The sequence below is a fragment of the Eleutherodactylus coqui genome, chromosome 6 (assembly GCF_035609145.1).
Source record: "Eleutherodactylus coqui strain aEleCoq1 chromosome 6, aEleCoq1.hap1, whole genome shotgun sequence".
Taxonomy (NCBI): Eukaryota; Metazoa; Chordata; class Amphibia; order Anura; family Eleutherodactylidae; genus Eleutherodactylus; species Eleutherodactylus coqui.
In genome coordinates this window covers 50,043,790-50,060,423 of record NC_089842.1, presented here as the reverse complement: position 1 = coordinate 50,060,423, position 16,634 = coordinate 50,043,790, and the positions used below count along the sequence as shown (strand labels likewise).

The following is a 16,634-nucleotide window of genomic DNA, read 5'->3' as shown; positions in this document are numbered from 1 at the left end:
TTTTTTTTTATTTTTTGGGTAACCCTTTAGTTCAAGTATCTGATTCACCATAAACCAGGTATGTAATAACTCATCTGGTATAAAGCACAAGTCAGACCCAGGGCCCCAGGGTGACTTATAGGCCCAGTGTGATTTGCTTTCTAACTGATCCATCAATGCGGATTTCTGATGCACCAGAAGACTTCAGTCGTTCCGATGCACCCAAAGACAGATAAGTAGTGGCTCGACGAGTTTGTCGTCGACATGACTCATCGGGAGCCTCAATTTTTTGGAATGCTATTATAGAGTAGAGGTAGTGATGATGTCCATAACTACCATAAAGTTATTGTCACAGGTGAGGACAGAACCTAAGTGAGGTTTTGGATATTTATTTATTTCAACTGCCTGGTGTACACAGCAGGTTGGTAGTTCCTAGAAATAGCCTAGGGAAAAAAGGAAACGTGAAGGGCAATACCCTATACTGCTAGGAATGAAGGTCCCTGATTAGGGTCAGTATCCACTTGCCTATTGCAAGAATCACCTAACAGGTGTAGATACACCCGGCAAAAATTGCTGGGGATAAAAAATGATACTAAATACCCCCCCTCCTAAAGTTCCCTACTGCAGAAAAATATGCAAGGAACTAAATAGGAGCACCTAGAATTATGGCCCAATATGGCCTAGGTCATAGATCATAAGAGAGTCTATAGGTAAGGGAACCCAAAATAATAAAGACGGAGCCTAGCAGCATCTCCAGCCCTGAAGGTAGGCTGGAGGCATAAGTGGCAGGGTGGAGGAATGCTGTCTTATAAGGCCAGCTCAAGTCCCACCTCCTTAGGGGTAGGTATCCCTTCCACCAATCAAATGAATGATCCCCGCCCTCGAAATCAACCAATAGCTAGAGCGTGTTGGGGAGTGTTAAAACGACATACAGAATCAGGTTTAAACTGTGCCATACAATAGATGTCACTCTATGCTCATTCTGATGTCGCACAAATGATTGCCCATGTGCAGGAAAAACAAAGCTTTAATGAAACTAACCTGCAGAGTCAGAATGATAACTTGGTCATGTGACGCACTGCATCATAGGTTGCCGCCCATTGACCTGATCATCTGACCTGCAGGGTCATCTAGTGAGCAGTGGTGTAGTCATGTGCCCCATGTAGTCAGATGATGTGATGAAGTGAGTGATAGTTTTGCTTTCACGTGTAACAATTATTGCTCACGTCGGCAGTTTGAACGAATTTTGAGCTATAAGCGTTGCGTGTAAAAGAGCCTTAAGAAATGTCCTAAGAGCTCATCTCTTGTAAGAGGAGTAGCTGGAAGCTCCGTTCAGAAGTTGTACCTGGGCCTTTCACTTAAAGAGGTCAGGACTTAAAAAGGACAAGTCGAGGTTAGGACAAAAAAAAACAAAAAACATTGTTGACTTTCATTTTCTCAGGAACGGCGCCATTCTTAAATGTTGCTAATCTGCAATGTCAGACGCAGCCCATGGGCAAGTGTGAAGTTACTGTAGAATGACAAGCTATTGTGTCTTCAGTTATGTTGCCTCAGGGAGCCTACAGGCATCTCCAAAGGTAATGCAAAGATGTGAAATGTACTGCTCCATCCGCTAGAGTTAAAACGCTGACCTTCAATGCTCCAGTTGTAACGGCTTCGGCACAGGACCGCATTACAGAGCTGTGCTATAACCATCTATAATAGGGCACCCTCAGACTTCTTAAGGTGCATACATACTGGCACGCAGATTTCATATTGAAGCGCACAGTTATTTTCCTTCACGATTCATGTTAAATATGAGAGAACAACTGGTGGCGCTGAGAGGGCATTGTAGCATCTGCCATCTGCATACCAAGCTTTCCAGAAGAGCATTGCATGGCTTTCTAAAGGGGTTGTGCCAAGTTATGCCTATCCACATTATAGGGAGTAACTTTATGATCATGGGGGTCCAAGAACGGGGACCGATCAGTGAATGGAGTAAAGATTGTGCAGACGCGCTGCTGCTCTCTTCACTTTAATAACCGCACTAGTGATTGCCGAAGCACTTTATTCACTCATGGCTTCGGAAGATAGAGTTAGAGCGTCAGCGTGCCTACATAGCTTCCATTTAATTCACTCGGGGACGGACCAGACCCCCGTTCTCAAAATGGGTAGGGGACTCCGTTGTCAGACCCCCGACGATCATAAATTTATCTGCAATCTTGTGGGTAGGGGATGACTTTATATCTTGATACTACCCCCTTAAGAGTCCTCACACCTTCTAGGTGGTCTCTGCAATGAGAAACTGTACCCCTCCTGACCCACATAATATCATAGGCCTCTCACCCAGCAACCTGCTGTAAACTGTTGAGGGGCAAAACCGCCAAAACAGTCTGTCTGTGCATGGCTGTCTTGGGCTTATATTTCAATCAAGTTATAAGGCCTATTAAAAGGTCAGACATCGCCTTACAGGAAAGCTACCTTCTTATAGGTGGCACTGTTTAGGTATTGTAACATCTCCCATTTGCATACCAAGTTTCCCAGAGGAGCATGCATGGTCTTTTAAGTTCTCACACACCTACTAGTTGGTCTCCATAAGAAACTGTACCCCTTCTGACCCAAGAAAAATCATGGCATGCTACTTCTCATTCCAGATCAGAGGTATCCTGGAAGGAGCACCATGAGTGGAACACAAAAGGTCCACGGATCCATAATATGGCACAGAAGGACTCTGTGTGCCTGTATACAAGTTCCATTCATGTGTCTTAGCAGACTACATGAGGACTAAGGTTGGGATCCTTTCGTTTTGTGCATTTATTCTTTCCATTGAAGTAGAGGGAGCAACAGATGCCAAGGGAACCCTAGGTCTTGACACTCAGGACCCGTGGGCCAATTTCCCTCCTTTGTTCGCAAACAAGACTCTTTTCAGACAAACTTCTTTGTTTGCAAACAAAGCATGGAAAGAGTTCCTGCCACCCACTAGCAAAAGGGATGGAACCAGCCGGGCTAGGTCCCCTCTCACCAAAGGCCCTACATCAGCCACATGGGCTACCTCTATCCTAACTAAACATTTCCCCTGCAGCCCATTTAGTATTACATGGCAACCAGTCAGATGAATGGCTGTATTTGTAATAAAAGAACAGGTTGTGTCTGCTGTTCTGGCTCATATGGGGGTTTCTGAGCAGGAGACCCCCTCTATCATATCCATATTCCCTTACAAGGCATATGGAGTCGGCTCTCTTCATGAGAGAACTCCTTAACGACACAGGACATACAGTTACGTATTATGCTTTTGTGGTTTGTATGGAAGGGAATCAGGGGTCAATCCTGCTCTATACAATGCGGGTGCCAGTTGTTTCTTACTGCCAACACCTGCCATCATCAGCTAATTGTAGCTGTTAAGCCTTTAAATGCCACCCCTCAATTCTGACAGCAGCACTGAAATACCTTCATCAGAGTTCAGGGGCCCAGAACGGCCCCCCGGAAATGAGATCCACATGGCAACTAAGGGCCTTCTAAAAGCTCCCAGGGCTTGTCAGATCGCGGTATAATGTAATATACTAGGATGTAATAATATGGTATTACATGACACTGCCACCATTACAAGTTCTTGCCCCCTATAGGGACTAAAAAAATGTAAAAAATAAAAATAAAAAATCCATTTTAAAAAGGTTTTATTAAAGAAAAAAAAAAAAAGGAAAAAATGTTTTGTTGTTAATAAAAACCTTTTGCAATGTCTATAATAAAAAAAAACTGAAATCAAAAGCCACAAAAACATATTTGATATAGCTGCGTCCATAAAATTCCAACCTATTAAAAAACACATTATTTACTCAGCAAAGTGAACGTGATCAGAGAAAAGATACAAAACTTCAGAATAGCACTTTTTGTTCACTCAAATAGAATACAAAAAGCGATCAAAAAGGTCATATGTCCTCGAAAATGGTAACAATTAGAGATGAGCGAACATACTCGCTAAGGGCAATTACTCGAGCGAGCATTGTCCTTGGTGAGTACCTGCCCGCTCGGAAGAAAAGATTCGGGTGCCGACGGAGGGCGGGGAGCGGCAGAGGAGAGCGGCGGGGAACAGAGGGGAGATCTCTCTCTCCCTCTCCCCCCCCCCCCCCCCCCCCCCCGCTCACTCCTGCAACTCACCGCTCACCCGCAGCGGCACCTGAATCTTTTCTTCCGAGCAGGCAGGTACTCGCTAAGGACAATGCTCGATCAAGCAATTGCCCTTAGCGAGTATGCTTGCTCATCTCTAGTAATAATAGAAACTACAGATTGTCCCGCAAAAAAAACGAGCCCTCGCACAGCTATGTCGACAAACTAAAATCCTAAAGTTACGGCTGTCGGAAGATGGCAGAAAATTATGTGATTGTTTTCCAAAGATATTTTATTTTTTGAAAGTAGTACAGCAAAAACTCCTCAAACAAACAAAAAAGTGGGGAGGAAAAAACGAAATTGGAAAAAAAGGAGGTGGTCCTTAAGGGGTTAATCTGATGATAGTTGAGTGAAAAGGGAATTTCACTTTTCAATATAATCCAAGTAATTTCTAAGAAGTTTTAACATTCCAACTTAAATCCATAGGAAATTACCATCAATGAGAAACCATGGGCCGACAGGTGTAAGAGGGCATATTGTCTGGATGTGCCTTGCGTTTCCCAACTTCCCTTATTCGTGTGCCTGGCGTCACTCACCCATCTCCGGCTCATCATCTGCTTCCGCTTTGTGGTAGCCCTGTTGTTGTAGACCATGTTCCCGATTTCCAGTTAGAATTGTGACATGGTAGGTGTCAGATTTTGTGAGAGCATTGCTGCCACCATTTTTGTGCTCCACTTCCGTCATTTGAGCGTTCACTTTGTTAACTATGTCTTGCCAACTGTAGGGTGACAAAAGCAAAAAATAAAGTTTTTATACTATGTTATTGTTACTACAATTATATTATTCCTACTAATATTACCATTAGTCTGTCTCTCGTGGAGAGAGCAGCCGAAAGTAGGAGCATTGAGTGCATGACTTTGCAGTTTATGGACGACGATTGGTCACCTGTCCTCTCCTCCGGTCAAAAGAGACGGTCACGTCACCGGCACCAATAACATCTGTCATAGATGGATAAACCCCAACCACAAATGAGTTCTACACTCAATGTCACTGCCATTGGCTGCATTCTATTCATGAGACAGACAATGGCACATCATTAGTTCTTATATATATTGTATACAGATTAAAAATCCTGTATACGATATATATATTGTAGCATTGTCCTACTTCTAGCTGTTTTGCTGCAGTTAGCAGACAGCTCCGTACATTGCATAGTGGCCTAGGTTGCTACTGCAGACTGAGACCCATTGAAGTGAATGGTACTCAGCCTGTAGTCCCAACCCTGGCCAATGTGCAATGTACGGAGCTGTGCGCTTCCTGCAGCAAAACAAATAGAAGTGGAACAACCCCTTTAGGGTGCATCAAACAGATGCACCTTGATTAAATTTGGAAGATGCCCTTTAAGTATGGAGAAGTTTTCCTTTAACATATTTCACATTAAAGATCTGCACATAAAGTTAAAGGGGTTGTCCCGCGCCGAAACAGGTTTTTTTTTTTCCCCAACAGCCCCCCCCGTTCGGCGCGAGACAAACCCGATGCAGGGACTTAAAAAAAAAACCCGCACAGCGCTTACCTGAATCCCAGCGCTCCGGTGACTTCTTACTTACCTGGTGAAGATGGCCGCCGGGATCTTCTCCCTCGGTGGACCGCAGGGCTTCTGTGCGGTCCATTGCCGATTCCAGCCTCCTGATTGGCTGGAATCGGCACGTGACGGGGTGGAGCTACACGGAGCCGCTCTCCGGCACGAGCGGCCCCATTCAGAAAAGAAGAAGACCGGGACTGCGCAAGCGCGTCTAATCCGGCGATTAGACGCTGAAAATTAGACGGCACCATGGAGACGAGGACGCTAGCAACGGAACAGGTAAGTGAATAACTTCTGTATGGCTCATAATTAATGCACAATGTATATTACAAAGTGCATTAATATGGCCATACAGAAGTGTATAGACCCACTTGCTTTCGCAGGACAACCCCTTTAAGTAACTTTGTTTACACTTTTCTTGCATTGATTTTCTTCACCCAAAGTGAAATGAAAAATTCTGCTGGTTCTTCATCGGGTCTGAATATTGAAGTCAGTCATATGAATGAACAAGCTTGGCTCTGACTGTAACATGTCATTTAAAGGGGTTTTCCAGTTACTAGACAATAATCACCCTATACCACTAACTCTGTGCCAAAAGGAAAAAAAAGCAGATCAGTACTTAACTATTTTCTACCGTCAAGGCTAGAGATGAGCGAGCACCAAAATGCTCGGGTACTCGTTGCTCGAGTCGAACTTTCCGCGATGCTCGAGGGTTCGTTTCGAGTAACGCACCCCATTGAAGTCAATGGGCGACTCGAGCATTTTTGTATATCACCCATGCTCCGCTAAGGTTTTCATTGGTGAAAATCTGCAAAACCCAAGAAAATGCTGGAAACGACACAGAAACGGATAGGACAGGCGAGGGGCAACATGCTGGGCTGCATTTCAGGTTCCCAGGTCCCACTATTCAGCCACAATAGCGGCAAGAGTGCCCCCCCCCCTAACAATTTTTACTTCGGACAAACCCTCATTAGCAAGGCATACCTTAGCTAAGCACCACACTACCTCCAACTAAGCACAATCACTGCCTGCGTGTCACACTGCTGGCTCTTCTCCTGGGTTACATGCTGCCCAACCCCCTGCATGACCCTGCGTCCACAGCGCACACCAAAGTGTCCCTGCGCAGCCTTCAGCTGCCCTCATGCCACACGCTGGCCTCATAGCCACACCACCCTCATGTCTATTTATAAGTGCGTCTGCCATGAGGAGGAACCGGAGGCACACACTGCAGAGGGTTGGCAGGGCCAGGCAGCGACCGTCTTTAAAAGGGGCGGGGCGAAAGCCCACAATGCTGTACAGAAGCAATCAGCAATCCAATCCTGTGCCACCTCCGTCAGGAGCTGCAAACGTGGACATAGCAATGGGGAATCCATGTGCCACACAGTATTCATTCTGTCAAGGTGTCGCATAGCTCAATCGACACTGCAAGGGGAAAGCCGTCAGCGCTCTGCCCTCTACCCAAGTCAGTCAGTGCCTTTGTGCCAGACAGGTCAAACACCGCAATGGGAACTAAGTTTGCACCAACAGCATAGGTGGGTCCTAGGCAACCCAAGACATGAATTAAAAAAATCAGAGCGGCCAAACATGGCAGACTTGCACCGCGCCCACGACATAGGCCTCGGCCCACAGCTTCAGCAATCCTAGGCTGGAAGCGGACTTTCACTGCACCAAGGACATAGGCCTCAGCACAAACGCTCAGCAATCGCGTGCCTACAGCGGACTCCTATGCTAGCGTAGCTGTGCACGTCTCATTAGCGCTGTATTGATCCTGTAGTTTGTCCCAATGCAGTGCCCCAGATAGTAGAGCTAACGTCAGATTAAATACAGGTGGGCTTGGGCCCACAGTGCATGCCCCAGTCAGACTGGGTTTTTTTAATAAATAGTCACAGGCAGGTACAACTCCGCAATGGGAATTCCTTGTGCACCCACAGCATGGGTGGCTCCCTGGAACCCACCGGCGGTACATAAATACATCCCTTTGCAGTTCCCTGGACAGCAGAGCTAACGTCAGATTAAATACAGGTGGGCTTTGGCCCACACTGCATGCCCCAGTCAGACTGGGGTTCTTTATAAGTAGACACATGCAGTTACAACTCCGTGTGGACCGACAGCATAGGTGGGTCCCAGTAAGCCACCGGCGGTACATAAAGAAATCCCATTGCATTGCCCCGCACAGCTGAGGTAACGTCAGATTAAATACAGGTGGGCTTCGGCCCACACTGCATGCCCCAGTCAGACTGGTTTTTTTTATAAGTATACACAGGAAGGTACAAATCCCCTATGTGAAGTCCGTGTGGACCCACAGGATGGGTGGCTCCCTGGAACCCACCGGCGGTACATAAATATATCCCATTGCAGTGCCCTGGATAGCAGAGCTAACGTCAGATTACATACAGGTGGGCTTCGGCCCACACTGCATGCCCCAGTCAGACTGGGGTTTTTTATAACTAGTCACAGGCAGGTACAACTCCGCAATGGGAATTCCGTGTGCACCCACAGCATGGGTGGCTCCCTGGAACCCACCGGCGGTACATAAATACATCCCATTGCAGTGCCCTGGATAGCAGAGCTAACGTCAGATTAAATACTGGTGGGCTTCGGCCCACACTGCATGCCCCAGTCAGACTAGGGTTCTTTATAAGTAGACACAGGCAGGTACAACTCCGTGTGGACCGACAGCATGGGTGGGTCCCAGGAAGCCACCGGCGGTACATAAATAAATCCCATTGCATTGCCCTGCACAGCTGAGGTAACGTCAGATTAAATACAGGTGGGCTTCGGCCCACACTGCATGCCCTAGTCAGACTGGGTTTTTTTTGGGGGGGGGGGCCATGTACGTGGAACACCGCGATGAGAACACTTAGTGCACCCATAGTATGCACCGACCCCTGTAATACTCCTGTAGCTAAGGTATACGCACCCCCCTTACTAACAGTTATGTTGCAGAAGTCTAGGGAGACCCTATTAACACTTCTGTAGTTACAGTATAGACGGACCCCAGTAACATTTCAGTAGCTGCAGTATAGGCAGAGCACAGTATCAGTTACATTTCAGTAGTAACGGTATCGACAGACCCCTGTAACATTTCAGTTGTATAAGTCTAGACAGACCCCAGTAACAGTTCAGTAGTATAAGTCTAGACAGACCCCAGTAACATTTCAGTTCCAGCAGTGTAGACAGACCCCAGTAACATTTCAGTAGTATCATTAGGTACAGGCCCCAGTAACATTTCAGTAGCAACAGTATAGACAGACCCCAGTAACATTTCCGTTGCAGCAGTGTAGGCTGAGCCCAATAACATTTCATTTGCAGCAGTATTGACAGAGTGCAGTAACTTTTCAGTAGTAATAACAGTATAGACAGGCCCCAGTAACATTTACGTAGAAGCAGTATGGGCAAAGCAGCAGAAAAACCATTTCCCTGGCAGCAGTGTATGGAGAGCATAGTATTTGCAACATTTCAGTAGTAGCAGTATAGACAGGCCCCAGTAACATTTACGTAGAAGCAGTATGGGCAGAGCACACTATTAGTTACATTTCTGTTATAGCCGTATAGACATGCCCCAGTAACATTTCCGCTGAAGCAGTATGGGCAGAGCCCAGTATTAGTAAAATTACAGTAGTAACAGTATACACCAACCAAGGTAACATTTCAGGAGCAGAAGTATCTGCAGACCAAAGTAACATTTCTGTTGCTGAAGTATAGTCAGACCCCTGTAGCATTACTGTGGCAGAAGTATAGATAGGCAGAACAGAGTTACATTTCTGTAGCAAAAGTGTAGGCCAACCCCAGACACAGTGGTGTACCATGAGTGCAGGCAAAGCCCATAAAAATTACTTGGATTACATTGTAGGCGAGGGCCCGAAAAATTGGTGTACTGACAGTACAAATGTACCCCACAAAAAAATGCCCATGCCCAACCCAGAGGGCAGGTGAAACCCATTAATCGCTTTGCGTACTGTGGCTTAATTTTTAACTAGGCCTGGAGGCAGCCCAGTCAAAATAAAAATTGGTGGAAGTTTCAATGCTTTAATGAGAATTGAAACAGATATTATTTAGAAAAGTTATATGAGCCTTTTGGCCCACAGAAAAATTGCCCGTTCGGGGTGATTACGTGAGGTTTCAGGAGGAGGAGCCGGAGGAGGAGGACGAATATCATACACAGATTGACAAAGGTCTTTAGGTAGTGTTGCTGTCTGCTGGTGGAGAAGAGAAGTCTGGAGAAATCCAGGCTTTGTTCATCTTTATGAGTGTAAGCCTGTCGGCGCTGTCAGTGGACAGGCGGGTACGCTTGTCCGTGAGGATTCCCCCAGCTGCACTAAACACCCTCTCTGACAAGACGCTAACCGCAGGGCAAGCCAACATCTCCAGAGCATACAGCGCGAGTTCGGACCACGTGTCCAGATTTGACACCCAGTAGTTGTATGGAGCAGAGGCGTCACGGAGGACGGTGGTATGATCGGCTACGTACTCCCTCACCATCTTCTTACAGTGCTCCCTGCGACTCAGCCTGGACTGGGGAGCGGTGACACAGTCTTGCTGGGGAGCTATAAAGCTGGCAAAGGCCTTGGAGAGTGTTCCCCTGCCTGCGCTGAACATGCTGCCTGATCTCCGCGCCTCCCGTTCTACTTGGCCCTCGGAACTGCGCCTTCTGCCACTAGCGCTGTCAGATGGGAAGTTTACCATCAGTTCGTCCACCAGGGCCCTGTGGTATTGCATCACTCTCAAACCCCTTTCCTCTTCGGGAATGAGAGTGGAAAGGTTATCCTTATACCGTGGGTCAAGCAGTGTGTACACCCAGTAATCCGTAGTGGCCAGAATGCGTCTAACGCGAGGGTCACGAGAAAGGCATGCTAACATAAAGTCAAACTTGTGTGCCAGGGTACCTGTACGCAATATATGGCTGTCCTCACTAGGAAGATCACTTTGAGGATCCTCCTCCTCCTCCTCAGGCCATACATGCCGAATGGATGAGAGGCAAGCAGCATGGGTACCCTCTGCAGTGGGCCCAGCTGTCTCTTCCTCCTCAGGCTCCTCCCCCTCCTCCTCAACACGCTGAGATATAGACATGAGGGTGCTCTGACTATCCAGCGACATACTGTCTTCCCCCGCCTCCGTCTCAGACCGCAAAGCATTAGCCTTTATGCTTTGCAGGGAACTTCTCAACAGGCATAGCAGGGGAATTGTGACGCTAATGATTGCAGCATCGCCGCTCACCATCTGGGTAGACTCCTCAAAGTTTCCAAGGACCTGGCAGATGGCTGCCAACCAGGCCCACTCTTCTGTAAAGAATTGAGGAGGCTGACTCCCACTGTGCCGCCCATGTTGGAGTTGGTATTCCACTATAGCTCTACGCTGCTCATACAGCCGGGACAAAATGTGGAGCGTAGAGTTCCACCGTGTGGGCACGTAGCAAGGCAGTCGGTGCACTGGCAGATTAAACCGATGTTGCAGGGTCCGCAGGGTGGCAGCGTCCGTGTTGGACTTGCAAAAATGTGCGCTGACCCGGCGCACCTTGCCGAAGAGGTCTGACAAGTGTGGGTAGCCTTTCAGAAATCGCTGAACCACCAAGTTAAAGACGTAGGCCAGGCATGGCACGTGCGTGAGGCTGCCGAGCTGCAAAGCCGCCACCAGGTTACGGCCGTTGTCACACACGACCATGCCCGGTTGCAGGCTCAGTGGCGAAAGCCAGCGGTCAGTCTGCTCTGTCAGACCGTGCAACAGTTCGTGGGCCGTGTGCCTCTTCTCTCCTAAGCAGAGTAGTTTCACACGGCCTGCTGACGCTTGCCCACCGCTGTGCTGCCGCGCAACACCGACTGCTGGCGATGTGCTGCTGCTGACACGTTTTGATTGCGAGGTAGAGGTTGCGTTGGAGGAGGAGGAAGGTTTAGTGGAGGTTGCATACACCGCCGCAGAAACCAGCACCGATCTGGGGCCCGCAATTCTGGGGGTGGGTAGGACATGAGCAGTCCCAGGCTCTAACTCGGTCCCAGCCTCCACTAAATTCACCCAATGTGCCATCGGGGAGATATAGTGGCCCTGCCCGCCTGTGCTTGTCCACGTGTCCGTTGTTAAGTGGACCTTGCCAGTAACCGAGTTGGTGAGGGCGCGTACAATGTTGCGTGAGACATGGTCGTGCAGGGCTGGGACGGCACACCGTGAAAAATAGTGGCGACTGGGGACAGAGTAGCGCGGGGCTGCCGCCGCCATCATGTTTTTGAGAGCCTCAGTTTTCACAAGCCTGTAGGGGAGCATCTTCAGGTTGATCAATTTGGCTATGTGGACATTTACAGCTTGAGTGTGCGGGTGCATGGCGGCGTATTTGTGCTTGCGCTCCAACGATTCTCTTAGCGACAGCTGGACGCTGCGCTGAGAGACATTGGTGGATGGGGTCGAGGAGACCGGAGGTGAGGGTATGAGTCCAGGCCAGGAGACGGTCGTGCCTGTGTCGTGAGAGGTGGGTTGGAGCTCAGTGCAGGTTGGGGCCCAGGGGGAGAGGTAGTGGTGCAAGCCGGAGGCGGTGAACGGCTTTCGTCCCACCTTGTGGGGTGCTTGGCCATCATATGCCTGCGCATGCTGGTGAGGCTGGTGGTGGTGGCTCCCCAGCTGATCTTGGCGCGACAAAGGTTGAACACCACTGTTCGCCAGTCGTCCGCGGTCTCAGTGAAAAACTGCCACACCTTAGAGCACCTTGGCCTCTGCACGGTGGCTTGGTGCGAGGGGGTGCTTTGGGAAACAGCTGGTGGATTATTCGCTCTGGCCCTGCCTCTACCCCTGGCCACCGCACTGCCTCTTCCAACCTGTGCTGCGGCTGCAATTGCCTCCCCCTCTGAAGACGTGTCCTCAGTTGGCTTATCACACCAGGTGGGGTCAGTCACCTAATCGTCCAGCGGAATCCTCTGTGCGCTCTTCCCTCGAACTTACCGCCCTTACTACTACCTCACTGATAGACAACTGTGTCTCATCGTCATCGTCCTCCTCACCCACTGAAAGCTCTTGAGACAGTTGCCGGAAGTCCCCAGCCTCATCCCCCGGGAACTTTCCAAAGGTTGGGCATCGGTCACGACAAACTCCTCTGGTGGGAGAGGAACCATTGTTGCCCAATCTGGGCAGGGGCCTGAGAACAGTTCCTTGGAGTCGGCCTGCTCCTCAGAATGTGTCATTTTCATGGAGTGAGAAGGCTGGGAGGAAGGAGGAGCAGCAGCCAGAGGATTCAGAGTTGCAGCAGTGGAGGGCGTAGAAGACTGGGTGGTCGATAGATTGCTGGATGCACTTTCTGCCATCCACGACAGGACCTACTCACACTGCTCGTTTTTTAATAAAGGTCTACGACGTGGACCCAAATATTGTGGTATAAAGCTGGGGACCCCAGAAACTGTCCTCTCTCCTACTCCCACAGCAGCCGGCTGTGATTCGCCTGGACCAGGAACTCGGCCTATACCCACACCCTCACTTGGAACTCCGCGTCCTCGCCCGTGTCCACGTCCTCTACCCCTCAGCATGGTGGATTAAGAATCGAGCAGACACACAGCGGTGAAAAAATGTTTGTGAATTATTGCCGCGCAGTTGGTGGCTGCCAGCGGTAATGTAACACTAAATGAAGCCAGAGATAAATTATATGGAAGGCTGCACTTAGGCCTTGCTGTGCACTATGCAGTTTGGATGGACGTGAAGTCTCGCCGGCAAATGCACTGGGTCTCCGGTAGCCGTAAAAAGGATTTCTTTTTAAAATTTCCTTTTTTTTCTATGCAATGCAGGCTGAAGCTATGCAGTGTGTATTGCACTTTCAATCTATGGGCGTCTGACACACCGTACAGTTCTGAGGCAGCTGGCGTATAACACAGAGCGGTGTAAAAAATTTGTGGTTTCTTGGCGTAGACTTAGAGGCAGACAGCGCTGACGTTACACTAACTGCGGACAGAAAAATATTTACATAAAGGCTGCACGCAGGCTCTGCTGTGCAATACTGAGGTACTACAACTCCCAGCAACCACGGAGTTCAATGCACACGGTCACAGGTAGCCCTAAGGAGGACCATTGGGGTTCTTGTAGACAGGATTCTACACTACCACTGTCCCTGCCTGACCAATACTGCCCCTATACTCAAGTACAGACTGCAGCCTGAGAACTCTATAGCCTGCACGCCCAATATACATTAAAAAAAAATTTGTGCAAAAGTGCTCACAGCAGCCACTACAGTAGTGCACTAGGTGAGCTGTGGCCCTAAGGATTGTTGGGGTTCTTGTAGAAAGGATTCTACACTACCACTGTCCCTGCCTGACCAATACTGCCCCTATACTCAAGTACAGCCTGCAGCCTGAGAACGCTATAGCCTGCACGCCCGATATACATAAAAAAAAAAAAAAAGTGCAAAACTGCTCACAGCAGCCACAACAGTAATGCACTAGGTGAGCTGTGGCCCTAAGAAGGACCGTTGTGGTTCTTGAAGATGCTAACACTGTCCCTATAGCAGCAGCAGCACTTTCCCTAACCTCTCTTAGCGTGTGTCTGTGGTGAGCTGCGGACGGGGCAGATTTAAATACTTGGGGGTCACTTGATCTCGCCAGCCACTCACTGCAGGGGGGTGGGATAGGGCTGGAACGTCACAGGAGGAAGTTGTAATGCCTTCCCTGTGTTTCTATTGGCCAGAAAAGGGCGCAAATTTCTGAGGGAAGGAAATGTAATTGAGTCGAGTGCCACGTGGTGCTCGTCTCGAGTAACGAGTGTCTCGAACACCCTAATACTCGAACTAGTATCAAGCTCGGACGAGTGCGCTCGCTCATATCTAGTAGAGACCCAGGCTGCAGTCCCGCTGTGGTCCCAACGTTTGCTGCGGCAGATACCGTCTGCAGAAGTCACCTGACCACTGCATCATCACCATTTTGAACTCCTGGCATCATAGCACCAAGGATTTGAGTGCTCATGCCAGGAGAACAGACGTCAGGTGACTTCGTTGAGGTCATCTGCCACAGCAAAATTTCAGGACCCCAGTGGGTCTGCACCACTGATCATAACTTTAGTAGATAGGTCATCACTTCGTATGATGGAAAAGTGCCTTTCAGCTTCCTTAATGAGTGTGCTCTGGTAGCAGGAATACAGCAGGCCCCGGACTAGGTATAACACAATATTCAAGTTTCTCTTTGCGTACTACACAGTTTTAATGGTTAATATATCAAAATAATGTGCATGAGCATCAGAATTGATTACTAATGTAAAATAGGTGTGTTAAGTGCATCTTAATGAATTATGTGGTTTACTTCCATTATTAGGTAATGATAACTGCCCGTGCTCAGCTTCTACACGGTTCCTCATTAAGTATTCAGTAAAGTCTCTTATATCATACATAGTCTCTTCTAGTCTTGGCAATTAAATAAAAAGGCACCTTGGGGAATTTACTGGCTACTCCAAGTTTGGCCAAGTTACTGCCAAAGAGTTTAATGAAGCAAGTGTTGTTAATGTAGCGCTGGGTTCACACCATCTACTGCACATAAGTTATTATGGATTATTGCTATATCCTGCTGCAAATATCGAGCTTTTCTCTGAATGTCTTGAGGGATATGCATCGTGAATAGCTTTTATTTCAATGGACTACTCCGAGGGTAGCTAAGCCTAAAACACAGGAGGCTGCGGAGCAACACCCAGAGCTCAACTGTGCTATCTACTCTTTTACTCCCCATTAAAATAAATGCGTGACTGTTGGTACACTAGCCTACCAAAAGTAGTTGGACACCTGAAAAAGAATCAATAGTATTTCCTTAGGTTTCTTTGGCCCTAATGACATCCGATACTCTGTGTGGTATGCTTTTTAATAACGTCTGATAGACTTCAGCTGGTACTTCAGTCCATTCATCCTGCAAACGTCTGGCAAGTTCTCTCAAAGAAGATGCATGCAGCTCATATTTCCTGATTCGATGTTACAGTTCATCCTAAGATGTTCAGTAGGGTTCAGGTTGGGACTCTGTGCAGCCGGTCCAATCATGGAATTTTCATATCCTCAGACCAATGTAAAACAGTGTTGGGTGTATGAAAATGCCATTGCCCTGTTGGAGGTATTGCTGACCATTCCCAGAGTATTGCCACATTGTCAGCAGCTCATTGTTGTCTAGAATGCCAAGGTGCATCTTTGTATCCAATGTCATTAGGGCCAAAAGATCCCCCAGTAAATATCAACATACGTAATAGAACTTTTGATTTTTGCTCAGGTATCCAATTACTTTTGCTAGGATCATGCACTCCATTCCTCCTCCATGAAAATAAACGCTTGGCTGAAGGCGCGTTTACACGTTATTTACTACGCGTGTGACTACATCGGGGGGTTCCATCACAGCTGCCAAAATCCCTTGCTTTTCGCCCGTCATTTATTTTACGCAGGCATAAAATCCATTGTTGGCTCACTCGCTTATCGTTCGGTTTAAACAGCGATCATTCAGATCGGATGTGAAAGACTGAATGATTCTCGTTTGAACGACCCAATGAGGACTCTGTCTAAGCAGGCTGCATGAGAGCCGACGAGCTAGCGATGACGTCACTCAAAGGAGAATCGGCTCATCTAAAAGGACCCGAAGATGCATGACCAGCATTAGAAGTCACTTGCCTGAAATGGAAAATAAGAGGCTCTTACAGCTGTATTTTTATGGAATGGCAGATAACCTAAAATCCTACATTCAATTTATGCTTTATCGTTAAACGCTACACACAAATCAGTTAAAGTGTGCGGCACAATTCACTGCAAGCAGGATGCCTTCAACGGGCAATTTTATGCTTTTGTGTCGTAAGAGTTCAATCACCGACACTGAATGGGCTTGGAGCGGACAGCGTTTATCAGTGAAGACAGCGCGCAGTAAATGCCGTCTCCTCGGCTTGGTCTACTTTTCCGGGCAAGAAAGGACAACTACCGGCAAAGAAAAGATTAAGTTAAAGCGGTTATTAACCTCGGCAGATTGCAGAAGTCTGCTGTACAAACCATCACAGTATGTCAGGCATCCAGTGT

At 48.0% G+C, this 16,634-nt stretch overlaps 1 protein-coding gene across 2 annotated transcripts in view; it reads right to left on the bottom strand.

The window, feature by feature from the left end:
- Positions 1-16,634, bottom strand: part of LOC136632135 (Golgi integral membrane protein 4-like) — a 163,871-nt gene that overhangs the window by 37,818 nt on the left and 109,419 nt on the right. For both annotated transcript variants that reach the window (XM_066606794.1, XM_066606793.1), the window contains exon 10: positions 4,659-4,840. In XM_066606794.1, the coding sequence (XP_066462891.1) occupies positions 4,659-4,840 (182 nt within the window). The remainder of the gene's footprint in view (positions 1-4,658; positions 4,841-16,634) is intronic.